At 24.8% G+C, this 22,022-nt stretch overlaps 3 protein-coding genes across 4 annotated transcripts; 1 reads left to right on the top strand and 2 right to left on the bottom strand.

The window, feature by feature from the left end:
- Window positions 1-983: 983 nt before the first annotated feature.
- Window positions 984-11,912, top strand: LOC103574468 (leucine carboxyl methyltransferase 1). The gene is made up of 4 exons (XM_008553921.2): window positions 984-1,543; window positions 5,921-6,104; window positions 6,182-6,533; window positions 7,523-11,912. Exons 1-4 carry the CDS (start codon window positions 1,334-1,336, stop codon window positions 7,725-7,727), a joined length of 951 nt encoding a protein of 316 aa, XP_008552143.1. The 5' UTR covers window positions 984-1,333; the 3' UTR covers window positions 7,728-11,912.
- Window positions 11,913-12,259: 347 nt separating this feature from the next.
- LOC103574466 (very long-chain specific acyl-CoA dehydrogenase, mitochondrial) lies at window positions 12,260-17,511 on the bottom strand. 2 transcript variants are annotated; one of them, XM_008553917.3, is made up of 8 exons: window positions 17,390-17,511; window positions 17,225-17,326; window positions 16,904-17,099; window positions 16,196-16,414; window positions 14,780-15,472; window positions 13,798-14,154; window positions 13,047-13,259; window positions 12,260-12,721 (listed from the first exon to the last, which is right to left on the bottom strand). In XM_008553917.3, exons 2-8 carry the CDS (start codon window positions 17,293-17,295, stop codon window positions 12,584-12,586), a joined length of 1,887 nt encoding a protein of 628 aa, XP_008552139.1. In that variant the 5' UTR covers window positions 17,296-17,326; window positions 17,390-17,511; the 3' UTR covers window positions 12,260-12,583. The 2 variants fall into 2 exon arrangements, with proteins under 2 accessions (XP_008552139.1, XP_008552138.1); XM_008553916.3 differs by having other exon boundaries at window positions 17,225-17,511.
- Window positions 17,512-18,260: 749 nt separating this feature from the next.
- LOC103574492 (uncharacterized) lies at window positions 18,261-20,038 on the bottom strand. The gene is made up of 4 exons (XM_008553953.1): window positions 19,835-20,038; window positions 18,829-19,010; window positions 18,580-18,746; window positions 18,261-18,462 (listed from the first exon to the last, which is right to left on the bottom strand). The coding sequence occupies exons 1-4, from the start codon at window positions 20,010-20,012 to the stop codon at window positions 18,261-18,263; spliced, it is 729 nt and encodes a 242-aa protein (XP_008552175.1). The 5' UTR covers window positions 20,013-20,038.
- Window positions 20,039-22,022: the final 1,984 nt, after the last annotated feature.

Genomic DNA, 22,022 nt, shown 5'->3' with positions numbered 1-22,022 from the left:
AAAAAATAAATGAATTAAAATAATAAAATTTAAAAGAATGCGCGTATTGATTTTTCATTTATCTAAATACGCATTTTATGATTTTTATTCTCACTTGTCAGTTACATTCACACTCATCTAATTATTTGAATTAATTTATTTAAAATTTATAAATTGTCTGATATCTGCTTCATTCACATGATAGTAAAGTTAGCGGTCACCTGACAATTAAAAAAAATTTGAAATAATAAATTAAAATGTTTATAAAATAAAAATAAAAAAATGGATATTGAGACAATTCAAAATTCAGTAAATGCATTATTTTAAATTTTATTATTTTAATTCTTTAATTTTTTTTACATAGAATTCAAAAATTGTCATATGTTTCCCACATTTACACTCATGATTAAAGTGAATAATGATACTGCAGTTAGCCAACGTCTAATAATTTTTTAATTTTTTTCAAAACGATAAATTATGAAAAAAAAAATATTAAAAAAAAATTGCACTTGTAGTTTTTAAAATTTTCTACATGTGCATATTGTTAACTTTTATTTTTTATTTTTTAATTGTCTGTTAACTTCAGGATCGTAAAAGAATGAGTGTGAATGTAGCTGTCAATTGGGCAATTTTAAAAATTTTAAAAGCAAAGAATGAAATGTAAGTACAGTAAAAATTTTAAAAATGCATATTTAGAAAAACACAAAATCCATACGCGCATTTTTTAAAAATTTCATTATTTAAATTTATATATTTATTTATTTAAATTTTATAAATTGTCTCACATCTGCTACATTCACACCAATGATTAAAGTGAACACAAATTTAAAAAAAAAAATTAGAATTAGTATTAGAATTTATAATATTAATAAAATAAAAAAAAGTAAGAAACCAGGTATAAAATGAACATACCGCGCATCCGCAGATAATCAAGGGCACAAGACGTCTCGTGGATACGACCCTGAATATGCTCAGCTCGCAGTATGGCCACTTCTCGCTAGGTCGCTAGTCGCAACTTAATCACTGGTCGTAAGTCGCAGTGTGATGTGACCGTATGACTTTTGACATACAACTTAATTACCAACAAACAATACCAAATACCTATAAATATTTTAAATTTATAAATTAAATATAAAAACCGCCAAGATATTTGAAATTCACCAGGACTCAGGACTCTCTACCAATACTAGTTCACTAGTACCAGTACCAGTTACAGTTCTAGCCTAAGATGGTTCGTCAATAACAACAATCATACAAACAAATCGCAACAGTAACAGTAACAAGTGTTGATAAATATAATATATCAAAGATCAATAGTTATAATAATAAGAGGATATATTTTTTGAACTGTGAAATGATTAAAGATATGGTAGACGATGAGGCAACTCAGGCCACAAATGATGACGCGAGTGAGTGCAAAAGACACGCGGTACAACTTGGATACTGGACTGATCCTTTTATTAATTTTTTTGTTCGTCAAACAATACGCAAACCGCCAGAAATAAATCGCGGTTATTATGCAAGAGTTAAAGGGACTGAATATTTTATTGATAGATTTTTAAAGGTATGTTGATTTTTATCAGTGTTCATAAAGCAGGCATAAGACAATTTTTAAATTACATACAAAAAAAATTAAACAATTAAATTGATAAAATTTAAAAAAAAAGTCTATTTTTTTATTTTTTTATCAATGAAATTTTACTTTATTGTTTTAAAGGTTTTAAAATTGTCAGATATCCGCCAATTTTACTGTCATGTTTTTTATTTTTATTTTTATGACTTGAAACTGACAGAAAATTTTTTTATTTTTTTTTTAAAAACAAGAAATTAAAAAAAAAAAATGTGCACGTGTGGAAAATTTTAAAAACTATAGGTACAATTTTTTAAAATATTTTTTTTTATAATTTATTGCTTTGGAAAGAATTAAAAAAATTATCAGTCGTAAATTTTTACGCAGCAAAATAAAAATTATACACAGAAAAAATATTTGAAAAATTTCTGCGTAGGGATTTAAAAAAAATTTTAGTATTTCATTTGTTTATTGGGAATTAAATTTTTTTAACTCTGCTGAGTTTATTGTCGATAAAATATTTTATTGTTTCAAGAATATATTGTTGTTATTTAAAAAATTTACTTTGTACTAAAAATTGTCAAATAAAAATAACAATTTATTTATGAGTAAAAATAGAATGCATTTTTTGTAACCGTAAATTAGTTTTAATTTAAATAATAATTAAAAGTATTTAAGATTATTCTTGGCTCAATAAATTATATAAAGTGTAATAGTCCTTTTTCTGCTCAGTGTATTTACATTCTTATAAATATTTAAATATGATTTTAATTATATATTAATTATGACAGCTATACATTGAATTACTATTTATTTTCAGTTATTAATTACTATTTTTTAAAAGAGTGGCCATTAAATAACATTTTAAAAAAACTTTTGCTGATGACTTTTTTTAATGACATTTAAAATTTTTCTTCTTTTAGTGAAGTCTCGTCATCTTTAGATTTCAAGTTTCAGTTAATTGCCATCATTTTTTTTTTTTATTATTAAATTGAAAAAAAAAAATCAGGACATCGCAATTATTTATCGTCGTTAGACAGACTGTAGTTTTGTATTTAATGAATAAAAAAAAATTGACATATATATATTATAAATTTGAATTTATTGTCTTTTTTTTTAAATAATTAAATAAAAAAAGTTTTTTTAAATTGTAACTGATCGCTTATAAAAAAAATATAATAATAATAAAATAGTAAATAGATATATGGATAACCTCTGGTTGTTAAAACTTATATGTATACAAATATATATATATTGTATTGTATATACTGGATGCTCCGGTGAATGCAGACGTACAGCTGATGAATAACGTAGAGGGGATGATACTGAATAGTGATGGAAACCTTGACCTGACCGAGGCCCTGGCCTAATTTTAAACTGTACCAGGATCTCACCTTTTATTGCGAATCATATACACACAGACAGATGTACAGACATATATATAGGTCAATGTAAAATCAATGAGCCGGGGATTTCATTTTTTATAATAAAATATTTTTATTATTTGTTTCAAAGACGTTTGAGCTTACAGTAATAGATATATGAGTATTATATTGTACTTTTATATTTTTAAAATAATATCCTTGTTTTTACTTTTCACTTTTAGTTATTTTATTACTTTCAGCAGGGTGGTTATATTTCATATTAATATTACGTTTTTTATCTCTGATTATTTGGTGTAAAGTTTTTTTATTTAAAGTTCGAGGACGTAATAATAGAAGAAAAAATATAATATAACAATTAGAGTTCTTATATTTTTTATTGTTGACAGTTATTGTTATTATTATTATTATTTTTTTCTTTTCAATCTTTTGTTTTGTTTAAGAATTTACTTAAATGCAGCTGCTGAAATAAATTTTTTAATATTTTTATTTTTATTATGAAATAAAAGATACATTAAATAAATTTAATTATTAATTATAATGATTTTTTTTTAATTGATAATCAGTTTTAATAATTGATAGAAATTAAATTTTTAAATTTTCAAATTTATCTAAATTTTGAACTAAAGATTAAATTTTGAAATTTTTAATTAAAACTATGTACCTGAAGATCAGAACGTTGAAAATAATAAAAATTTTTTTAATTTGACGTTAAAGGTGACTTGAGGGGTAGTTGGGGGTGGTTGCAATTTTCGGCTGACGTATAAAAGATTTCAGAAATTAAAATACAGTAGTTTTTTTACTTTTCATGTCGTTTTTTTATTTTCGTTCCGCAAAAAACATTCCGATCTTCAGATATATTTTAAATTTATTTAAATTAATTGTACATAGAAAAAAAAAATTCTTGGCGTACAAAATATTTTGCATTTTGAATTGAAGACAAAAATTTTCTTAGGACAAGAAAAATGTCAGGGCGCAAGAATTATGTTTTCACCCCAAGAAAATTTTTATTTTTAATTCATAATACAAAAATTTTTTAGGGTAATTTAAAATTTTCTTGGGGTAATTAAAAATTTTTAGCGTCAAGAAATCTTTTTTTCTGTGTATTATTATCATCTATTACTTCCGGTACACTTTTCTCGTAATTCAAAATTGGTATTTTGATATCTAGGTTAAAAAAATATATAAATTCCCTGGAGTATAACTAATTTGATTTATATATTTTTGCCAAAGATCAAAAGATTTTAGTTTGTGAAGTGTAAGGAATTTATAATGTTTTTTATTTTTTTTTATTTTCAATGACTGCATAAAATATAACTCTTACTATATTTTTAACACTTTTTTCTTTTCTTTATTATCTCTATTAGTTTTGCAAAAATGTATAATGAAATCAAACAAATATTACTTTTGGATCACGGTCAAACTTTATATTCACGCTTTTATAAAATATTTTATTTTTTTTTTTTAACTTCTAAAAATATTGAACTATTCAATAAATCATAAATTTTATTTAAAACAATATTTTTTACAAATAAAGATAAAAATTTCAATTTTTTTTATATCAATTATTATTAAAAATTTAAATATACAAGTAATGTTATTATATTTAAATTTTTTTTAATCAAATTTCTTATCATAAAAATGTAATTGAATTATCCTTGAAAGGTACACACCCGATCTATGCATTAATCTATAAAATCAATAGAAAAACTCAATTAATTAAAAGTCAACTAGAGTGTAGTCCATGATCGCTATTATCAATCTGTGATAATTAAAGTCAATATACCTTTTTTTTAAAGACATTACAGAAAAATTTACTGCACATGAAACTTATCTTGACAATTTTTTTTAAATTCTAGTTAATTTTTTAATGACCAAAGAAATTATCTCGAATAAAACTAAAAATTCTTTTTTTTATAAGTTAACTTAATTATGGAAACGTCTGAAAGTTTATTTGCCGTATAATTTAAAAAATGTCCATTAAAAAAAAAAAGGCTCTACTAATTAAGAGTTAAATGGTTGAATAATTTTACCAGATACCAAATACCGTCTAGGTCACTTGTATAATCCCCGGGAAAAATTACTCAGACAAAATAATTAGAACAATTTAAATTGCAACTCTTCAAATTAATCTGTTTAATTTTTTTTAGTAATTAACTTTACTTTTGTTAATGCTAAATTATGTGTTTTTATTATTGAATTTTATTACACTTTGATAAATTTATTTTTTTTTTAATTAAAAATATTGTTTTTTTTGTTTTTACTGACCAAGTACAATAAATTATTAAAGGACTTAATTTTTTACAGACAGTAAAAATAATTTGTGATGATTTTTTAAAAATTATTGTATATATAAAAGAGTGGGGAGGGGGTTAGTTAAGGAATTAATAAGTTTTCAAACTCAAATACGTTAAATCTTTTTTTTTAATGATACTCAAAACAAAAAAATAAAAAAAATTATGTTCTTGAAACTGACAGAAAATCAAAAGTTTTCGGATTTTTTTTTTATAAATTAAATACAAAAAAAAAAACTAAAAATATGCACGTGTAGAAAATTCAAAAAACTATAAGTGCAATTTTTTCAAATATTTTTTTTTATGAATCATTGTTTTGAAAAAAATATCCAAAAATTAAAAGACGTTGGCTAACTGCAATATCATTAAAAATTTTCATCTGATGTTAGAAAAAACAATTTTCATTTTTTGCAGGCAAAATAGGCAGCCTAAAAATAGTGAAAAAAAAAATTCTTATGAGTAATTAACATTTAAATAAATGACATTTCATATATTTATTGAATGCTAAGGAAGAAAAAAAAATTTTAATAGTTTTTAGGAAGTTTAAGATTTTTTAAAAAGTTTAACTAAAAAAATTCAAAATAATCCTTACAATAATTTACTCCACCCCTACCTGATTTTGTCCCTCTCCCTCTCCTAATAATTAATAAATTTATCTAATAGACTAATTAAAAATAATAATATTTTTTTTTAAGTTATCTGGTGGTAAAGGACAAATAATAAACTTGGGAGCTGGATTTGATACACTTTACTGGAGATTAAAAGATGCAAGAAATAGTCCTCAAAATTTTGTAGAGCTCGACTTTCCCAGTGTTACTGCTAAGAAATGTTATCATATTAAAAAACATAAACAATTAATAGACAGGCTCAATACTGAAGGTATTTATTTATATCTTGAAATTAAATTTAATTAACTAACTAATAAATTAGTAAATAAATAAACGGTAATTTCACAGATGGAGAAATAAAATTTTCCACAACAGACCTCCATGCTGCAGATTATCATCTCATTGGAACAGATCTGAGACATATAACAGAGTTATCAAACAAATTAACACAAGCAGAAGTTGACTTTAATAGTCCAACATTATTTCTGTCTGAATGTGTTCTCGTTTATATAGATAGTAATGCAGCCTCTGTCCTTATTAAGTGGTTGGCTCAAAAGTTCCCTAATAGTCTATTTGTTAATTATGAGCAAGTCAATATGCGTGATAAATTTGGCCAAGTTATGCTATCTAATTTACGATGCCGTGGTTGTTTATTAGCTGGCGTTGAAGACTGCGAGTCATTAGAAACTCAACAGAGACGGTGAGTTTATTTAATTATTTATTTTATAAATTATTTATATAATAAAATAACAGACCCAACACTCAATTACTTTTCATTAAAGTGATAAGATAACTTAAAAATAATTAATTTTTATTTATTTATTTTTTTTTTTTTTTTACGAATTTATTAAGGACTTAAGTACCGAGTAGTAAAAAATTATATGAGAAATAATAGTAATTTTGTTGTTATTAAGTTATTGTATATACTTATAGTACGTACATATTTAAAAGTTAATTTAATAATATTGATAATAATCAAATTTTGAAGGAAAAAAAAACATAGAATCCATGAAACTAGAAGTGAGTGGGAAAAATTAATAATTTTTTTGTAATTGTAACTTTTTTTTTCTAAGTGAATCTGACTGAACACTTCACAGTGTGAAAAAATAAAAAATTCATTTTAAAATTAAAATATTTATTAATTTTTTATGATACTGAAGTTAGCTGGCGTCTAATAATTTTTTGAATTTATTCAAAACAATAAATTATAAAAAAAAAAAATATTGTAAAAAATTGCACTGTTAGTTTTTTTAATTTTCTACATGTGCATATTTTTAGATTTTTTTTTTTTTCTGTAATTGATTTGTTAAAAAAGGAAATCCCAAAATTTTTAATTGTCTGCTAACTTCAGAATCACAATTTTTTTTTGATAATTTAAAATTAATTAAAAAAAAAAAAATTAAAAGATCACGATCTCTAATTTTCAAAGAATTCTTAACTTTAATTACAACAATCATTAGTATCTAAATAATTGAAATTTCATGATCTTTTCACTATCAAGGATCAAAGTAATTTAAAAAAAATGTAGAATAGAAATATTTTTGCCCTCTCTGATCTGTACAATTCGAATAAATATAAATATGTGACATATATAAAAATTTATCAACATAGATTTTAAATTAGGATATTGGGTCTGTTATCTTATTAATTAATTGAAATTAAATAATAAAATAAATGAAAAATTTCTAGTTTTACCATAAACGGATGGGAAGGGTCGAGCGCATGGACAATGGTAGAAATTTATGATTCACTACCAGAATCTGAGAGAATGAGAATCGAACGAATTGAAATGTTAGACGAGAGAGAATTATTGACACAATTATTGCAACACTATTGTATTGCTATTGCCTGGAATGGACCGATGTTCAAAAGTATTGCAATAGCCCAAGTTTAATTATGGCTATAACTTAAAAGTATATTATTAATTAATTAGATAATTAATTAATAATAATAATAATTATAATGATAATACGCCGCAACGTTACTCCAGGTAAATGAAAAAAGAAAAGAAAAAAAATAATAAATATAAAAGGATGTAATGAAATAATTTTCATTGTCAGGTACGTGAAAAATTATTTCGTAAGCTTTTATTGTTGTCATCGTGATAAAAAAAAATGATAAATAAACTCGTTGAATTTTCCCGAGAGGATAAATAAAAAAAATGATAAAGTTTATTTAGACTGATCAATTATTGAAAAATTAATATCATAGATAAACTTAAATTAATTATCAATACTGACAATTAAAGTTTTTAATTGGTAATTATATGATAATAATTGTTATTATTATTATTACACAGAAAAAAAGGATTTCTTGGTGCAAGATAATTTTTTTATTGAGAGATGAAAGCAAAATTTTCTTAGGACTAGAAAAAATTATAATTCTGAAGTTAATGGACAATTCAAAATTTTTGGATTTTTTTTTCAACAGATCAATTGCAATAAAACAAAAATTAAAAATATGCACATGTAGAAAATTTAAAAAACTATAGGTGCAATTTTTTTAAATATTTTTTTTGTACAATTTATTGATAAAAAACAAATCCGAAAATTAATAGTCGTCGTCTAACTTCAATATCATCAAAAACGTCTTGTTCTCAGGAAATTTTTATTTTCAATTCGTATGCAAAATATTTTGGCGGGCAAGTAAAAATTTTTGTAAGGCGAGTGATAATTTTTTGCGTCAAGAAATCCTTTTTTTTTGTGTAGATATTTTTGATTCTTGATATAGTTTAATCTTTGTACTACTTATACCTCGGAATGGATTTTTTTCTGTGATTTTATAGTGATTCCAGTGGATAAATATTTATATTTAAAAGTATTTTAAATAATTATTCTCGGTTAAGATGAGAAAAAGGTTTTTATAATTATAAAATAGGTTTTTTTTTGTTTTCTCAATTAAAAAAAAATTTTTTTTTTTATTTAGAATTGTTATAAAATAAAATTTTACACTTAAAGGCGACTGTGAGCTGTATTTAAAAAATAATTGTTAGTATAAATGTCATTTTTTTTTATATTTAATTGTTTTATTAACGTTAAAATTTTTATTTTTTTTTTTTTTACATTGAATCGATTTTATTTTTCTTTCTTACTCGGTTTAAATTTTATAAAACTTTTAAAATATTTAACAATCAGAGTAACAGAAAGTAAAAACAATTAACAATATAGATATTTATAAACTCGTCAATATTTTTAATAAATTTTTTTTTTGTAAAAGTAATTACAGAAAATTAAAATAATGAATTTAAAATAAAAATTGAAATTAATTAAATAAAATAAAATTTAAAAAATCTATTCTCGAGCGCGTTAATTCGCAGTAGGAAATTGTTATAACAATAAATTTTTAATTACTTCTAACAATCGGCCTTTTAAGTTAAGATTCTTTATTATTTTTTTAAAATCTAATGGATAACAATTTTATAATTAATTTATTGCTTGATAGCTCATTAATTATTGATAGATTTTTAAAAAAATTTTTATCGTACTACTAAAAGTATTTTCATAAATTAAACTAAACTTCACTAAATAGCTCGACTGCGATTTATCAAGTCTTTAAACTGATTATTTAACTACCAACTTTCTTAGTCATAAAAAAAAAAATTATCATTCTGTTTACTTAAAAATTCGCGCATAAGATAAGAAATTCATTGAAAATGAATAAAAATAAGTATAAATCAATCATGAGACTTAAACTTCATAAAATGGATAATCAGGGTCGTGGATTTACTCAACGTAAAAAAAAAACAACTAAATATTTATCTCAAAATCATAAAATTTTGGCTTGGATCAATAATTAAAAATAAAATATTTAATTCCCCGCTTATTTTTTGCCAACAATTTTTAATTACAATAAAGTTATTATTTTCAAAATCGAAAAATTTTTTATGTAGAAAATTTTCAACGCTTTTCGTTAAATTCTTTGTCGTATAATAAATTAATTTGCTGTGTTAAATAACTTTTTAATTAAAAATTATTTTTGCAACACAATTCTATGACTCAGCTTTCAAAAAAATGTTTTTACATAATATTTTTCTCCCCGTAATTATTTGAAAAATTTCTCCCCCTCACATACACGCAGTAATTTTTTTTGGCGTATAAAAATAATCTAAAAAAAAATTTATGGCCAAAAATGAACGAAGCCACAAATAAAAAAAAAAATTAATTTTATGTTACGCTACCAGATAAAATACTCAATGTAATACATACTTATCTGTAACAACAAGTTAAATGTTTGAACGTTGTCTGAAATGCTTATCCTTGAACCTAGTCGCTAAAAAAAAAAAAAAAAGTATAAGTAAAACTAAAATTTGAATAAAAATATGTATATTTTGCTGTTAAAAGTATTTAAAAACTAAATACCTGGAGTAACATATATATTAAATAAATGAAAAAAGAAGAAATGATATATTTTTCTGAATAAAAAAAAAAATTGTACGTCGAATATAATCGCAGTGTCTAAAAATAATCATCTCATAAACTATCAATTGTATTTTTCGATGTGCTAAGACTGTTTTTTATTTAGTACATAAACTTAACTTGTCAATCATTAATGCGCAAGTTTTTATTATGTAGGTAAATAATTTTGATTAATATAAATATATATATATATTGAATAATTTATTATGATGAAAGAAAAGTGCGCAGTCGCTCAAAAATTGTCCAGCCAAATCAATCAGTTTCACTAATGAGTAAATTAAATTATTAGTCAATGGATTATTAAATTAAAAGTAAAACTAAAAAAAATCAATTTATCAACGAATTAGCACATGCATATTTTTTATTGTAATGCACCAAAGATTACACGAGCTGTCTGCCAACACTATTTTATTCTTGTTAAATAAAACTAATACGATTTAAATTTAGCATTAAAAAATATTTATTAATTAATTGTAACTTTTATTAATGAGTTTAATTATTTTTCGAATATTACATCAGCTGAATATTTTAAATCATTTTTTTTTCCTTTCATTTATGAATATGTATGTTATTAATTTGTCTGTTAATGAATTTTTTGGTTAAAGTTTTTTTTTTATGCCATGATTTTTTTTTTTCCATAAAAGTTAAAAAGTTTTTCTTGAAATATTTTTTCTAATAATTATAAAAATTTGAGTAATTTACAGATTTTTTAATTTTTTTGTAGCACTGAATTTTTTCAAATTATCAATGAGAAAAAAGAAAAAAAAGTTCTGTAAATACGTAAAATATTTAAAGTAAATTTGATTTATAATTTTTTTCTGTCTTGCTGACCTTTTTCTGGGGTAAATTGTTTTTGTGACGTTTGTAAATAAAAAATATAATTTCCTGTTTTAGAATCACTGCTAGATTAATTTTTTTCATTTTTTAATTAATAACTTATTGATCCACTTGATGTTTCCACAAGAATTTCTTTTTTATTGATTTTTAATCATAAATATAAATCAGTGCAGGCAATTCTGTTCTTTAATTAAAAGAACAAAATTTTAGGAAGTATTAATTTTTATTAAAAAAAATTTTCAAAATCAAAACTTAAATTTAATTATTTTGTGATTTTCATAAATTATTTTTTGTTGACCTTTCGACCGAAAGTTTCCCCAATCGTAATTAATTATTAAACTATTTAATAATTAATTTTGACTCCTAAATAACTAAATCACTCTCAGTAATTAAAAACTCTTCTAATAACTTAATGAAAACTTTTAAATTAAAAGTTAAATATTCAGCTGATAAAATTACTATAAATTTTTAAATATTTTTTCGCAACAATTTAATAATTTCCACTAATTATAAATTTTATTTTATAATTCTGCTTCTCGTTAATTTATTTTTCAGTACAACAGTTTAATGTTGACGTAAAATTAAAAAAAAACTTGAATCCTTATCAAATAATTTAAAAATAAAATTGCTATTAATAATTTTTTTAAAAATTAATAAGATAATAAATTTATTGAAGTAATTTTAGTCATGTGCTTCCATTTATAATTATTTTAAAAATAATAACCATAATCAAAGATAATTTATCTTAACAAATAAATTTTACTTAAAAATAAAATTTACTCAGCAAATAAATTTAAAAAATCATAAATTGCTTAATTATTTAGTTGCAATGAAATAAATTACTTTGAGATTAGATAAAAAAAAAAATTTGTTACAATTTTAAATCTAAATGAGTGAGTTTTTAATCAATAATTAATTAATTAATAATTACTAATTACTTTCTTATAATAATTAGTCATAATATTTATAAAAACAAAACTTAATAAATATAAAAAATCAGATATTTTATGTTTAAGTCTTTCGAAGATGATGTACAGTCCGATTGATAAATAAATTATTTTATTATGTGAGTAAAATAATAAATGGCTGTAAAATTTAAGTAGAAAATTTATTTTTTTACTATACCAAATTTTCATTTATATATATACAATAATTCGATATTCATTTTAATATATAATAAAAATTGCATTGTTTATTAATACCAATAACATTTTATTTAAATACACAGAAAAAATATTCTTTTGGCGCGAAAAAAATTTTGAATTATGAATTGAAAACAAAATTTTTTTTTGCGCAAAGATTTTTTTTTTCTGTGAATAAAATTTGTCTAAAAAAATAATTAAAATTTTGGAAGGCATCAACAGGCACATTTTTAAACAATTTTTAACGTCGTATTTAATCTCTTTAGTCTTTTCTCAACTTTATATAATTAACATATTTTATTTTTCGATAATTTATGAAAAATAATAATAATAAATAATGTAATTATTTAAATATTTTAAAAACCCAATGGTGTATTTTGTGCGCATTCACCACTCTCACATACATTTCTTGATATATGTTTCAATTTATTGAATGTATCCAAATATTTATCGGATTTAACAACTTTTAAGTTGTACGCTGTACGACTTGCCGCCTAAGTAATAATAATAAAATTCATTAATTATGTATATTTAGTTTAATTTATTATTTTTTAAATATTCCTATTCAGTTGCTCAATTACTTAGACTTTCTTTTACAGACAGTGCACTTACAAGCTAAATATTTTGGTAAATTCTAACTTGTAATCGTAAATAATAAATTTGGGCCATTCACGTCACGCACGTTATGTCACAGTAAGCGACACCCCCTTTTGCCCCATAAGTGCGAAAGTATTTTATGAACGGCCCTATGTATGACTTGAAAAAATGTGAGCATTTTTAATAGGAATATTTAGTTAGTTAAAAATAAATAATTATTACCTCAGTGCACCAAACTTTAGCCATTATTGATTCATGTTCAGCACTTGGTATTTTGTCATTCAATGATTTACTAGCTCGACTCAATACCACAACTGATGTGTACGTATCAATAGCTGCTTGTGCTAGTCTATTCAATACAAATTGTTCATTAACAATTCCACGTCCGTATTTTATTAGAAGTCCTTCAACAGTTTGTCCAAATGATTCAATGCTCTAGATTAATTAATAAACAAAAAAAAATTTTATTCTAAGAGATCGATATTAAACTCATTAGATCTATTGATATTAATGAGATTGTCATTCTTAGATTGCGTTGGATCTCAATTATTACCGGGTCGAAAAATTTAATTTGTTTTAAATCAAATAAAAATTTTAAGTTAAGTCTATTCAATTTTACTTTTTATTTGAATGTAATTAACATGTTAAATTTAATCGATTTTTTTCTCATAGTACTATTCTTTGCTTAGATTATTTTTAGACGTGTTTTCAATCATTTTTAGTCTGGTTGGTCGTCTCTAGATCAAAACCAAATTTTTTTTTTTTTTTTTTTCATAATATATTGTCTTCTTTTGCAGACAAATCAGATCAAATTTTTCGACCCGAGTTTCTTTACCATGTATAAGGTAAGAGACCCAGTACCCGATCACTCATGTATTTGTATATATTTACTAAATATAGATATACAAATACATATACTGACCAGGTACTAGGTCTTTTACCTCACAGTAAAAAAAAATGAATATATATTTACTTTGCCGGTTAAATTAGCACTTTCAGCAAGAGAAGGATGCAATAAATGAGCAAAATTAGGAGTTGATCCCAACCCTACAGCTTTGGTAGCGCGTTTAGCAGCTTCTTCGAAAATTAACCCTAAATTAGCAGCAGGATTTTTGAAAGCCTTTTGTAATTCTTGTAAATGCCCTCCCGCGTACTGTATACCAGTGAGTGCTATGAATAATCGTAAAATATCGTTTGTTCCTTCAAAAATTCGGAAAATACGTATGTCGCGCATTACACGTTCCAATCCGGTGCTTTTCATGTATCCCATTCCTCCAAGAATTTGAATAGCTTCATCGCATACAAACCACGCTGATTCAGAAGCAAACACCTATATATTTTTAAATTAATTTATATTGAAGAAAAAGTATATTCTTGATCAAAGAAATTAATTTATTGCAAATTTGCAATGAAGTTATTTTTTACTGAAAGAATTACTAAATTTTTTTTAGTAATTTTTTGTGAAAAAAAAAATTTAAGAAATTCTATGAAAAATTTTATTATTAACATCAAAAGTTTTTCGTCAAAAAAAATTTTTATTTTGATCGAAAAATTATTTTCAAAAACATTTTATTTTGTAGTACGCTAATTTTTTTTTTTTACAAAGAATTACAACAAAAAATTTGAAAAACGGTTGGCTTCGTAGGCCGACCCCGCTACTCCCTCTGTTTGCTCAGAGCTCGAAAACTTCACTGTCTGTAAATTTTTGAGCTTTTCGAGCTCGAAAAAGGCTTGGACTTTTGAACTTAATTTGTGGCAATCGAAAGAACTTTTTGAGCCGGGTCAAAAATCGAACTGAAACCAATAACTTCCCGTTTTTTTTAAATTTTAAGTTTTTATAGCGGAAAGTCAAAAATTGTAATTTTTTCAGTAAAAAAAAAAGAAACTATTATTGAAAATTTTCAATAGATTAAATTCTAAGATCAAGAATATATTTTTGAAAATAAAATATCAACCTTTGAAATAGCGGCTTCTAATTGATATTCCTGACTGCCTAAATCCATGTTACCCGAAACCATGTACGCCAATGATTGCGTAACATATTGAAGCATTGACATTCGCGCTATTTTTTCTTGTATTGCACCAAATTGGTTTATTGTTTTACCAAATTGTACACGTTGATTGGCATGTTCAACAGCTTTTTTAATGCACGCCTGCATTGTACCAGACAATGCTGCCGCCATACCAAACCTGCCATTATTCAAAATGTTCATTGCAACTTTGAAACCTTGACCTTCACCGACCAGTACATTTTCTGCTGGTACTTTAACATCTTCAAAGTAAACTTCAGCTGTGTTACTGCATTTAATACCCATTTTATTTTCAGGTGGGCCACTTGTCACACCACCAAAATTACGATCGACAATAAAAGCCGTCATTTTTTCACTAGTTTCCCCAGTTATTGGATCCTTTATCGGGACTTTTGCAAAAACAGTAAAAATGTTTGCTATACCGCCATTAGAAATCCAAATTTTACTGCCGTTCATTACGTAGTGAGTACCGTCAGCAGATTTGACAGCGCGGGTTTTAACGGCCGATGCATCAGATCCTAAACTTGGTTCCGTTAATGCAAATGCTGCGTACTCGCCATTAGAAACACGGGTTAAATATTTTTCTTTTTGCTCCGGTGTTCCATACAGTAAAATTCCCTATTAATTTAAGTAAATTTTTTTTATTAATCATATATTAATTAATTAAATGATAATTTATATAAATGATCAGGTTAATGTATGATCCAGAAGTTAACACACAATCAAACATTTTTTGATTTTTTTTTTTCACTATATGTATTACCAAAAAAAAAAAAAAAACTAAAAATTTGCACATGAAGAAAATTTAAAAAACTACAGGTGGAATTTTTAAAAATATTTTTTTGTGAACATCATATTTTGTAAATTAATACTGTCAGTAAAAATGATTAAGATATAGAAGTCAATATGCCCTCAATTGAATTTTTTTTTGTCATTAAATTTAATGAAAATTATAAATATATGAAATAAAATAAATATAACGATGGTAAACAATCATTCAATATCAATATCAATATATAATGACGTTTCACTTTGTAATCACTCACATTTTTATTAAAAATGAAAAAAAAAATAGTATATTTATATTGCATAATTAAATTTTATTTATAATCTGTTATTAAATATTTAACAACAAAAATAATACTAGTAATTATTCATTAGCTTATTTAAATTTAAAATTTTATCATGACTGTAAAAAAAAAAAAATACTAAGTATTTTTCAAGATCAAATTCCACTTTTATGCAAATAAATTATTAACAAAAGTAAACAATTAATTTGATTAAAATTTAAATATAAAGATAAGAAAGTTGGTTTTTGAATTTGAAATGAGTGTTACTTACTTTGAATCCAATACTTTGGTGTGCGCCTAATACTATTCCAAGACCTAAATCATTTTGGCCCACTATTTCAACTAATCTTCCATATTGAGTATTATTTAAACCAATACCGCCGTATTGTTCTGGTATTTGAATAGCAAATGCTCCTAATTCCCATAATACTTGCAATGTTTTTTCATCAACTTTAGCTGTATCGTCATTTTTAACAGGATCATTAACTTCCTAAATTCAAATCATCAACTATGATTATCATGTAGACATGACATGGACTAAATTTTTCTTATTTTCTCTTAATTATACAGATATTAGATGTATAATCAGTGATATTTAGCTATATTCAGTGATAGAATAATTAAAATATTTATTTATTTGAAGGAAATAAATATAAGTTATTTTTACCGCGTAATTTGAATGCAATTCTAATGATATAGATAAATTTATTTATATCGATACTTGGCAATAAAGAAGAATTTGAACCATGGAAAGGCACAAATTCAAATTAAGACCTTTCTAACGATATCAAATTCAATAACATTAAATTCTATCATATAGATAAGACTGGAACAAAATTTTCCTTATTCTTTTAATAGTATAGATAATCACAAAATTAATAATAATAATAATAATAATAATAATAATAATAATAATAATAATAATAATAATAATAATAATAATAATAATAATAATAATAATAATAATAATAATAATTACCATGAAAAAATTAGAAAAAGGATCAATCAGCATTTTCAATGTTTCCGATTGATCTTGACTTAATGGTTTTGGAAATGGAATAACTTGATCTAATTGTAATTGACCTCGAAACATATTCATAGTGAATGATTGTGATTCTTTTTTTTCCTTTGTTTCGGGTTTTTCTAATTTTGAAGCTGCTTGTGTTGCTAAACATCTAATTTAAATAAAAAAACCATCAACTTAGTTAATTATTAATCATATTTATTATTCCTAATTAAGAAAAGAAAAACAATTTTTTTTGATTAAAAATGAAAAATTTTTTAAAATAAATAAACAAACCTTGTATTCAATTGAACAAATTTATGAAATTGTTTTGGAGCCTGTGAAATAATTCTTGACACATTTAACATTGTTACGTTTTATATTTATAATAATTTGGCACTGAAAATTATGTCGCAATATATTTATTATAAAAAATATATGATATTAAAAATAGATATATACTCGTTGCAAGTCAGAATATGACTGAAATAAAATAGTAATTTTAAATGCTGTATAAGTGTTGTGTATTGTAAACTAGACACTTTCAAGTGGACTTTGATCCAGCTGTTGCACTAAAAAAAGTATGTGACGTAGAATGACAGACTGTTTTTATTTTATTTATTTTTTTATTTTTTGTTATTTTCCTTATTTGTTGAATGAAATAGTTACTTTGTTAGCAGTCGATTGGATATCATTCGATGCTAAGTAAGTTCAAAAAGTACAATTTCGATAGCAACTATTTGAAAGGTAGCGCTTTTACTGCGTCGTAGGTTAGTGCGCATTGGAATTTAATGCCGCTTAAATTCAACTTGTCGTTATTTGGTTTGAGACTAGAAATGTCAGGCAGAAAAATTGCCTGGACAATTTTTAAAAAATTGACGTCAATTTTTAAAAACTTGACGTCAATTTATCAGCATAAAATTGACCGTCGTTATTTAAATTTCATGTCAATTGCCGCGAAAATTTGATTTGTCTAGAAAACTATTTTTTAATAAATCGATCAGAAAATTTTTTAATGTCAATTCACATCTAAATAGATCGAATCTTTTTTGACGTCAATTAACGAGCAATTGATAGTCGATTTCTCGTGAACTGACCCGGCTGAACATTAAAATGATGGTAATTTTACATCACTACTTGCGACAATTAAAAGATGTCAACTTTATTTTCAATGAGAATTTTTTTATAAAAATTATAGCACTCGGAATTTTTTTTCTTTATTTAATAAATCAAAGGATTAAAATAAAAATTAGTTGATGGACCAATTTATTCATTGATTAATAATAATAATCGATTGTAATAAATTGGCATTTGACAATTGTAAGAATTTTTTTTACAACAATTTTTTATCCATTATTTTCCAACGAAGGCCTTTGAGTCCAGGAAATAATAATTCTCCGTGGTCGTCAGTAACTTCGTCCCACCCTCGTTCTAAAATATCAACAAAACCAGCTTTTTCAGCGGTTTTTTGTGCCAACAGTGAAGAAAACATTGTTGAAGTTACTGGTATATTGTACGCCCTACCAACTTTTTCTCTAAGACAGAGCAATTTGATCAAAAAAAAAAAAAAAAAAAAAAAAAAAAAAAAAAATATATAATTCACAAGCATGTGACCTACGAGAACTGTCAAAGTTTAGAAATATTTTGAATACCTGGTTAATAAAAGCCGAGTACCTAATCCTAGACGACTGTAATGTGGATTTATATCCAACCCAGTGCCGGTTAAAAAATAGTCGACTCCATATCTGTTACAAGGATCCACTTCCGCGGCAGCGTTTTGTACAAAATTAATAATTTTTTGGGTTGCTATCATATTACTCTGAATGAAAAACGAAAAATTGTTATTAAATAAATGCTGTAATGTTTTTTTCGGATGAAAATAAAGAAAAAAAGTAGCTAACAGTAATAGGCCTCTTTATTTTACTGGAATCTTTATCGATGACTCTCAGTACATTTAATCCTGCAAGTATAGATACTTGATTATTATCATTAACTTCAAATGCGCCAATTGAAATCCTTTGATTGAGAGCTGCTTTCCAAAATCCACGATTATAAGCTACTGAATCTGGATCATGTACTACATCTGTATAAAATAATAATTATGTAAAGATTAGGCTTAAAATCTATCCATTAAACTGCTATAAAATGTATTCTTTGGAATATCAAAATTTTGATAGAATTATTTTGCCGATGATCAGAAAAAGAGATTTTTTACATTTTGTATCCAAATTATGAAAAAAATTTTCTATAAATATATTTTTAATTAGTTTAAAAATCACGTAAAGGAAGGGCGGGTAAAACGGGACCGGAGGGCAAGATGGACTACTCCAAAAATGTGGTAAAAAATTTGACTATCTTCATTAACGACCCTTATTACTATTTTGTACAATTTTGAGTGCTCTGAAATTTTTTCTTAAAGAAAACTAATTTTTACTAATTTTGTGGTGTGATCTGGGAAAATTTTTTTTTTTTATAGCAACTGAGAATTTGGTTTACTAACTTCAAACATGAGTCAAAACAAGAATATTCAAATGCCTTAAAGTCCATTATTTCCTTATCCCGCCTGTTTACCCATCTTGTCCCTATAAGTCCATTATCTCGGAATTCCCCCTAAAACTTGACCCCCACTACGAGCTACGGGTCCCCCACCCGATGCTATACATTCATGTGTACATCATTAATGTCATATAACAACGCATGCGCATGCGCTAAATTTACTTTTTCAGGGAGAAGGGGCATCCGTTAACTCAGAAATTTCAAGAAATTTCCGCCCCTCCGGAGACTAATTGCCCGAGTTAATGAAATTCGACCCTATAATTTACATGTCGGATTTCAAGGCACACCTTCGATACTTGATATTTTATGCATATGTAATTAACAATGTATGTTATTTAAAACCAAACTTACTGAGACTCATTCGCATATCTTCGTACCTCAGATAATTGGTACATAAATGATCTAAAGCTTCTTCGTATCGATTCTCTGGTATTTCTTGGATAACAAATCGCAACTTTTTTCCCGCTAAATTATTAGTTTCAAAAGTATCCCAAATTTTTAAATCACCTTGAGGACGTGACCAGGCCATTTTAACATTCACCTGAGTAACTTTGGTACGAAACTAGTGTTAATTTATTTGTTTTTACTCAAAATTTTTAAGTTGACTGCTGATACTTTTAATTTTTTTAAACTCTAGAATAATTTACTTGGGTTATAAAAAAAAAAGTCCTATATCAATACACATATATATGTATACATTCCACTTGTCCAAACAGAAAAAAGTATGATATCTACACGATGTTTGATTGGAGTTTTCGACTAATTAACTCATCAGTGATACATTAAAAAAAAATTAATCATTAGTGTGTTGGTTAATTACCGAGTTCGACTATTAAAAAAAAAAATCGTAAAATTTGAGTTGATAACTCGCAATAAAATTGTTGCGTAATAATCATCAAATTTATTTCTATTAAAAGTATTTATGGAAGAGCGATAATTAATATTTTATCACATGATAACGCAGTGTGTAGAAAAAAAACAAAATTTCTTACACGTCTTTTTTTTTTTAATAAATAAAAAATTATATTTAAAGGAAAGAGGATAAAAATTTGATAGAATAATTAGACAAAATTAGTCTATAAATAAATTCAGAGATCAATGTTGGAGACTTATACTCTATCATCTCGCACTTTATGATTTTTTTTTTTTTACATTGGTAGAAAAATAAAAATATAGCTATGGAATTTTAAATGAAAATAAAAAAATTTTTTTCGGAAATGATTGAAAATAAGAAAAATATAAATGCAAACGAGGTTATTAGAGAAATTGGCAATCTACAAACGTAAAATGTATTACAATTCAGTTCGACACTGTCAAAGTCAATCTATCTTTAATTTATTTTCATTCGAACGTAAATTTAACTGAGAATAAACTCGTGTCGTAGTACAAATTGAGTCATCGATTCGACCTCTTCATTACCATTTACCCTAGTAGTACATTGCTATTATTCTATTTAGTATTACAACCCAATAATAATGCATTTCTATCATTATTTGAATTAGTCTCTACTGCAAACTCACCAATATTTTGCATTATTTTTATCAACGAAAATTATATAGAGGAAGGGGGAGGGGGGGGCAAAAGGAGGTTGGCTAGAAATGAAAAGTACCCTCGAAATTTTGTAAAAAAAAAAATTTACATTTTAAATGGTTTTGGAAATGTTCAAAATGACTTTTGTTAATTTAAATGAGCGTCGTTTTGATTTTTTTTTTGTTAAACTTTTTCAAAAATTGATCAATAGATCAAAATCTACACCTGGAACCATTTTCAGGCTTCGAAAGCCACAATTAGATTGTCTATGTCGATTTTAGTGGCCAAAATCACGATTTTTACCCATTTCGACCCACTAGAAACCTTTTGGATGGCCTTCTTGTGGAATCTTAGTTCATAATACGCCTGATTTCTATTCAGAGTATCGAAATCTATTTCCAAACCAATTTTTAGCTCGCTAGAGCAATAATTAGATTTTTTAGGTCAATTTTAGTGGCCGGAATCGCAATTTTTGGCCTTTTTGACCACCTAGGGACCCTTTGGGTGGCTTTCTTATGGAATCTTAGTTCATACTACGCCTGATTTCAATTCGGGGGATCGAAATCTACATTAAATACAAAATCATTCGCTTCGCGTTTACTCTGAAAATTTTTACAGTGCGCTGTTAGAAATCGAGAGTGAATTCGCAGTGATTACGGATTGTTCTTAAATTTCAATTTACTTCGTCACTTGGAGTTAAGGAGTTTGATCAAAAATCACTCTGCAGACGGAATAAATAGCGAGCTCGTTTTTAAGTGGAGTAATTTTGGAGTTAACTAGATTTTATTTAAATCCGCATTCACTCTGAACAGGAGTTAAATTACAAAAATAATCTTCTCTTTGGATTTTTTTACAATGAAAATTTTTCACAAAATAATTTATTTGACAATCACTAATAAAATAAATTTGAATTATACTTATATATTTTCCTATGGGAGAAAACTGAAACAAAGTGTTTGAGATATATATCAACATAATAGGGAACAAAAAATATTTAATTACAACGTCT

The sequence above is a fragment of the Microplitis demolitor genome, chromosome 5 (assembly GCF_026212275.2).
Source record: "Microplitis demolitor isolate Queensland-Clemson2020A chromosome 5, iyMicDemo2.1a, whole genome shotgun sequence".
NCBI lineage: Eukaryota > Metazoa > Arthropoda > Insecta > Hymenoptera > Braconidae > Microplitis > Microplitis demolitor.
This window is presented reverse-complemented; position numbering and strand designations above follow the sequence as displayed.

Coding starts and splice junctions, on each gene's coding strand:
- LOC103574492 (XM_008553953.1), bottom strand. CDS start 20,012: ATGGCCTGGTCACGTCCTCAAGGTGATTTAAAAATTTGGGATACTTTT. Junction 18,747..18,828: donor AAATAAAGAGGCCTATTACT/GTTAGCTACTTT, acceptor TTTTTCATTCAG/AGTAATATGATAGCAACCCA. Junction 18,463..18,579: donor ACTCGGCTTTTATTAACCAG/GTATTCAAAATA, acceptor GCTCTGTCTTAG/AGAAAAAGTTGGTAGGGCGT.
- LOC103574468 (XM_008553921.2), top strand. CDS start 1,334: ATGATTAAAGATATGGTAGACGATGAGGCAACTCAGGCCACAAATGAT. Junction 1,544..5,920: donor TTATTGATAGATTTTTAAAG/GTATGTTGATTT, acceptor TTTTTTTTTAAG/TTATCTGGTGGTAAAGGACA. Junction 6,105..6,181: donor AGACAGGCTCAATACTGAAG/GTATTTATTTAT, acceptor GTAATTTCACAG/ATGGAGAAATAAAATTTTCC.
- LOC103574466 (XM_008553916.3), bottom strand. CDS start 17,295: ATGTTAAATGTGTCAAGAATTATTTCACAGGCTCCAAAACAATTTCAT. Junction 14,155..14,779: donor TAGAAGCCGCTATTTCAAAG/GTTGATATTTTA, acceptor AAAAATATATAG/GTGTTTGCTTCTGAATCAGC. Junction 12,722..13,046: donor CTAAAGTTTGGTGCACTGAG/GTAATAATTATT, acceptor ATTATTACTTAG/GCGGCAAGTCGTACAGCGTA.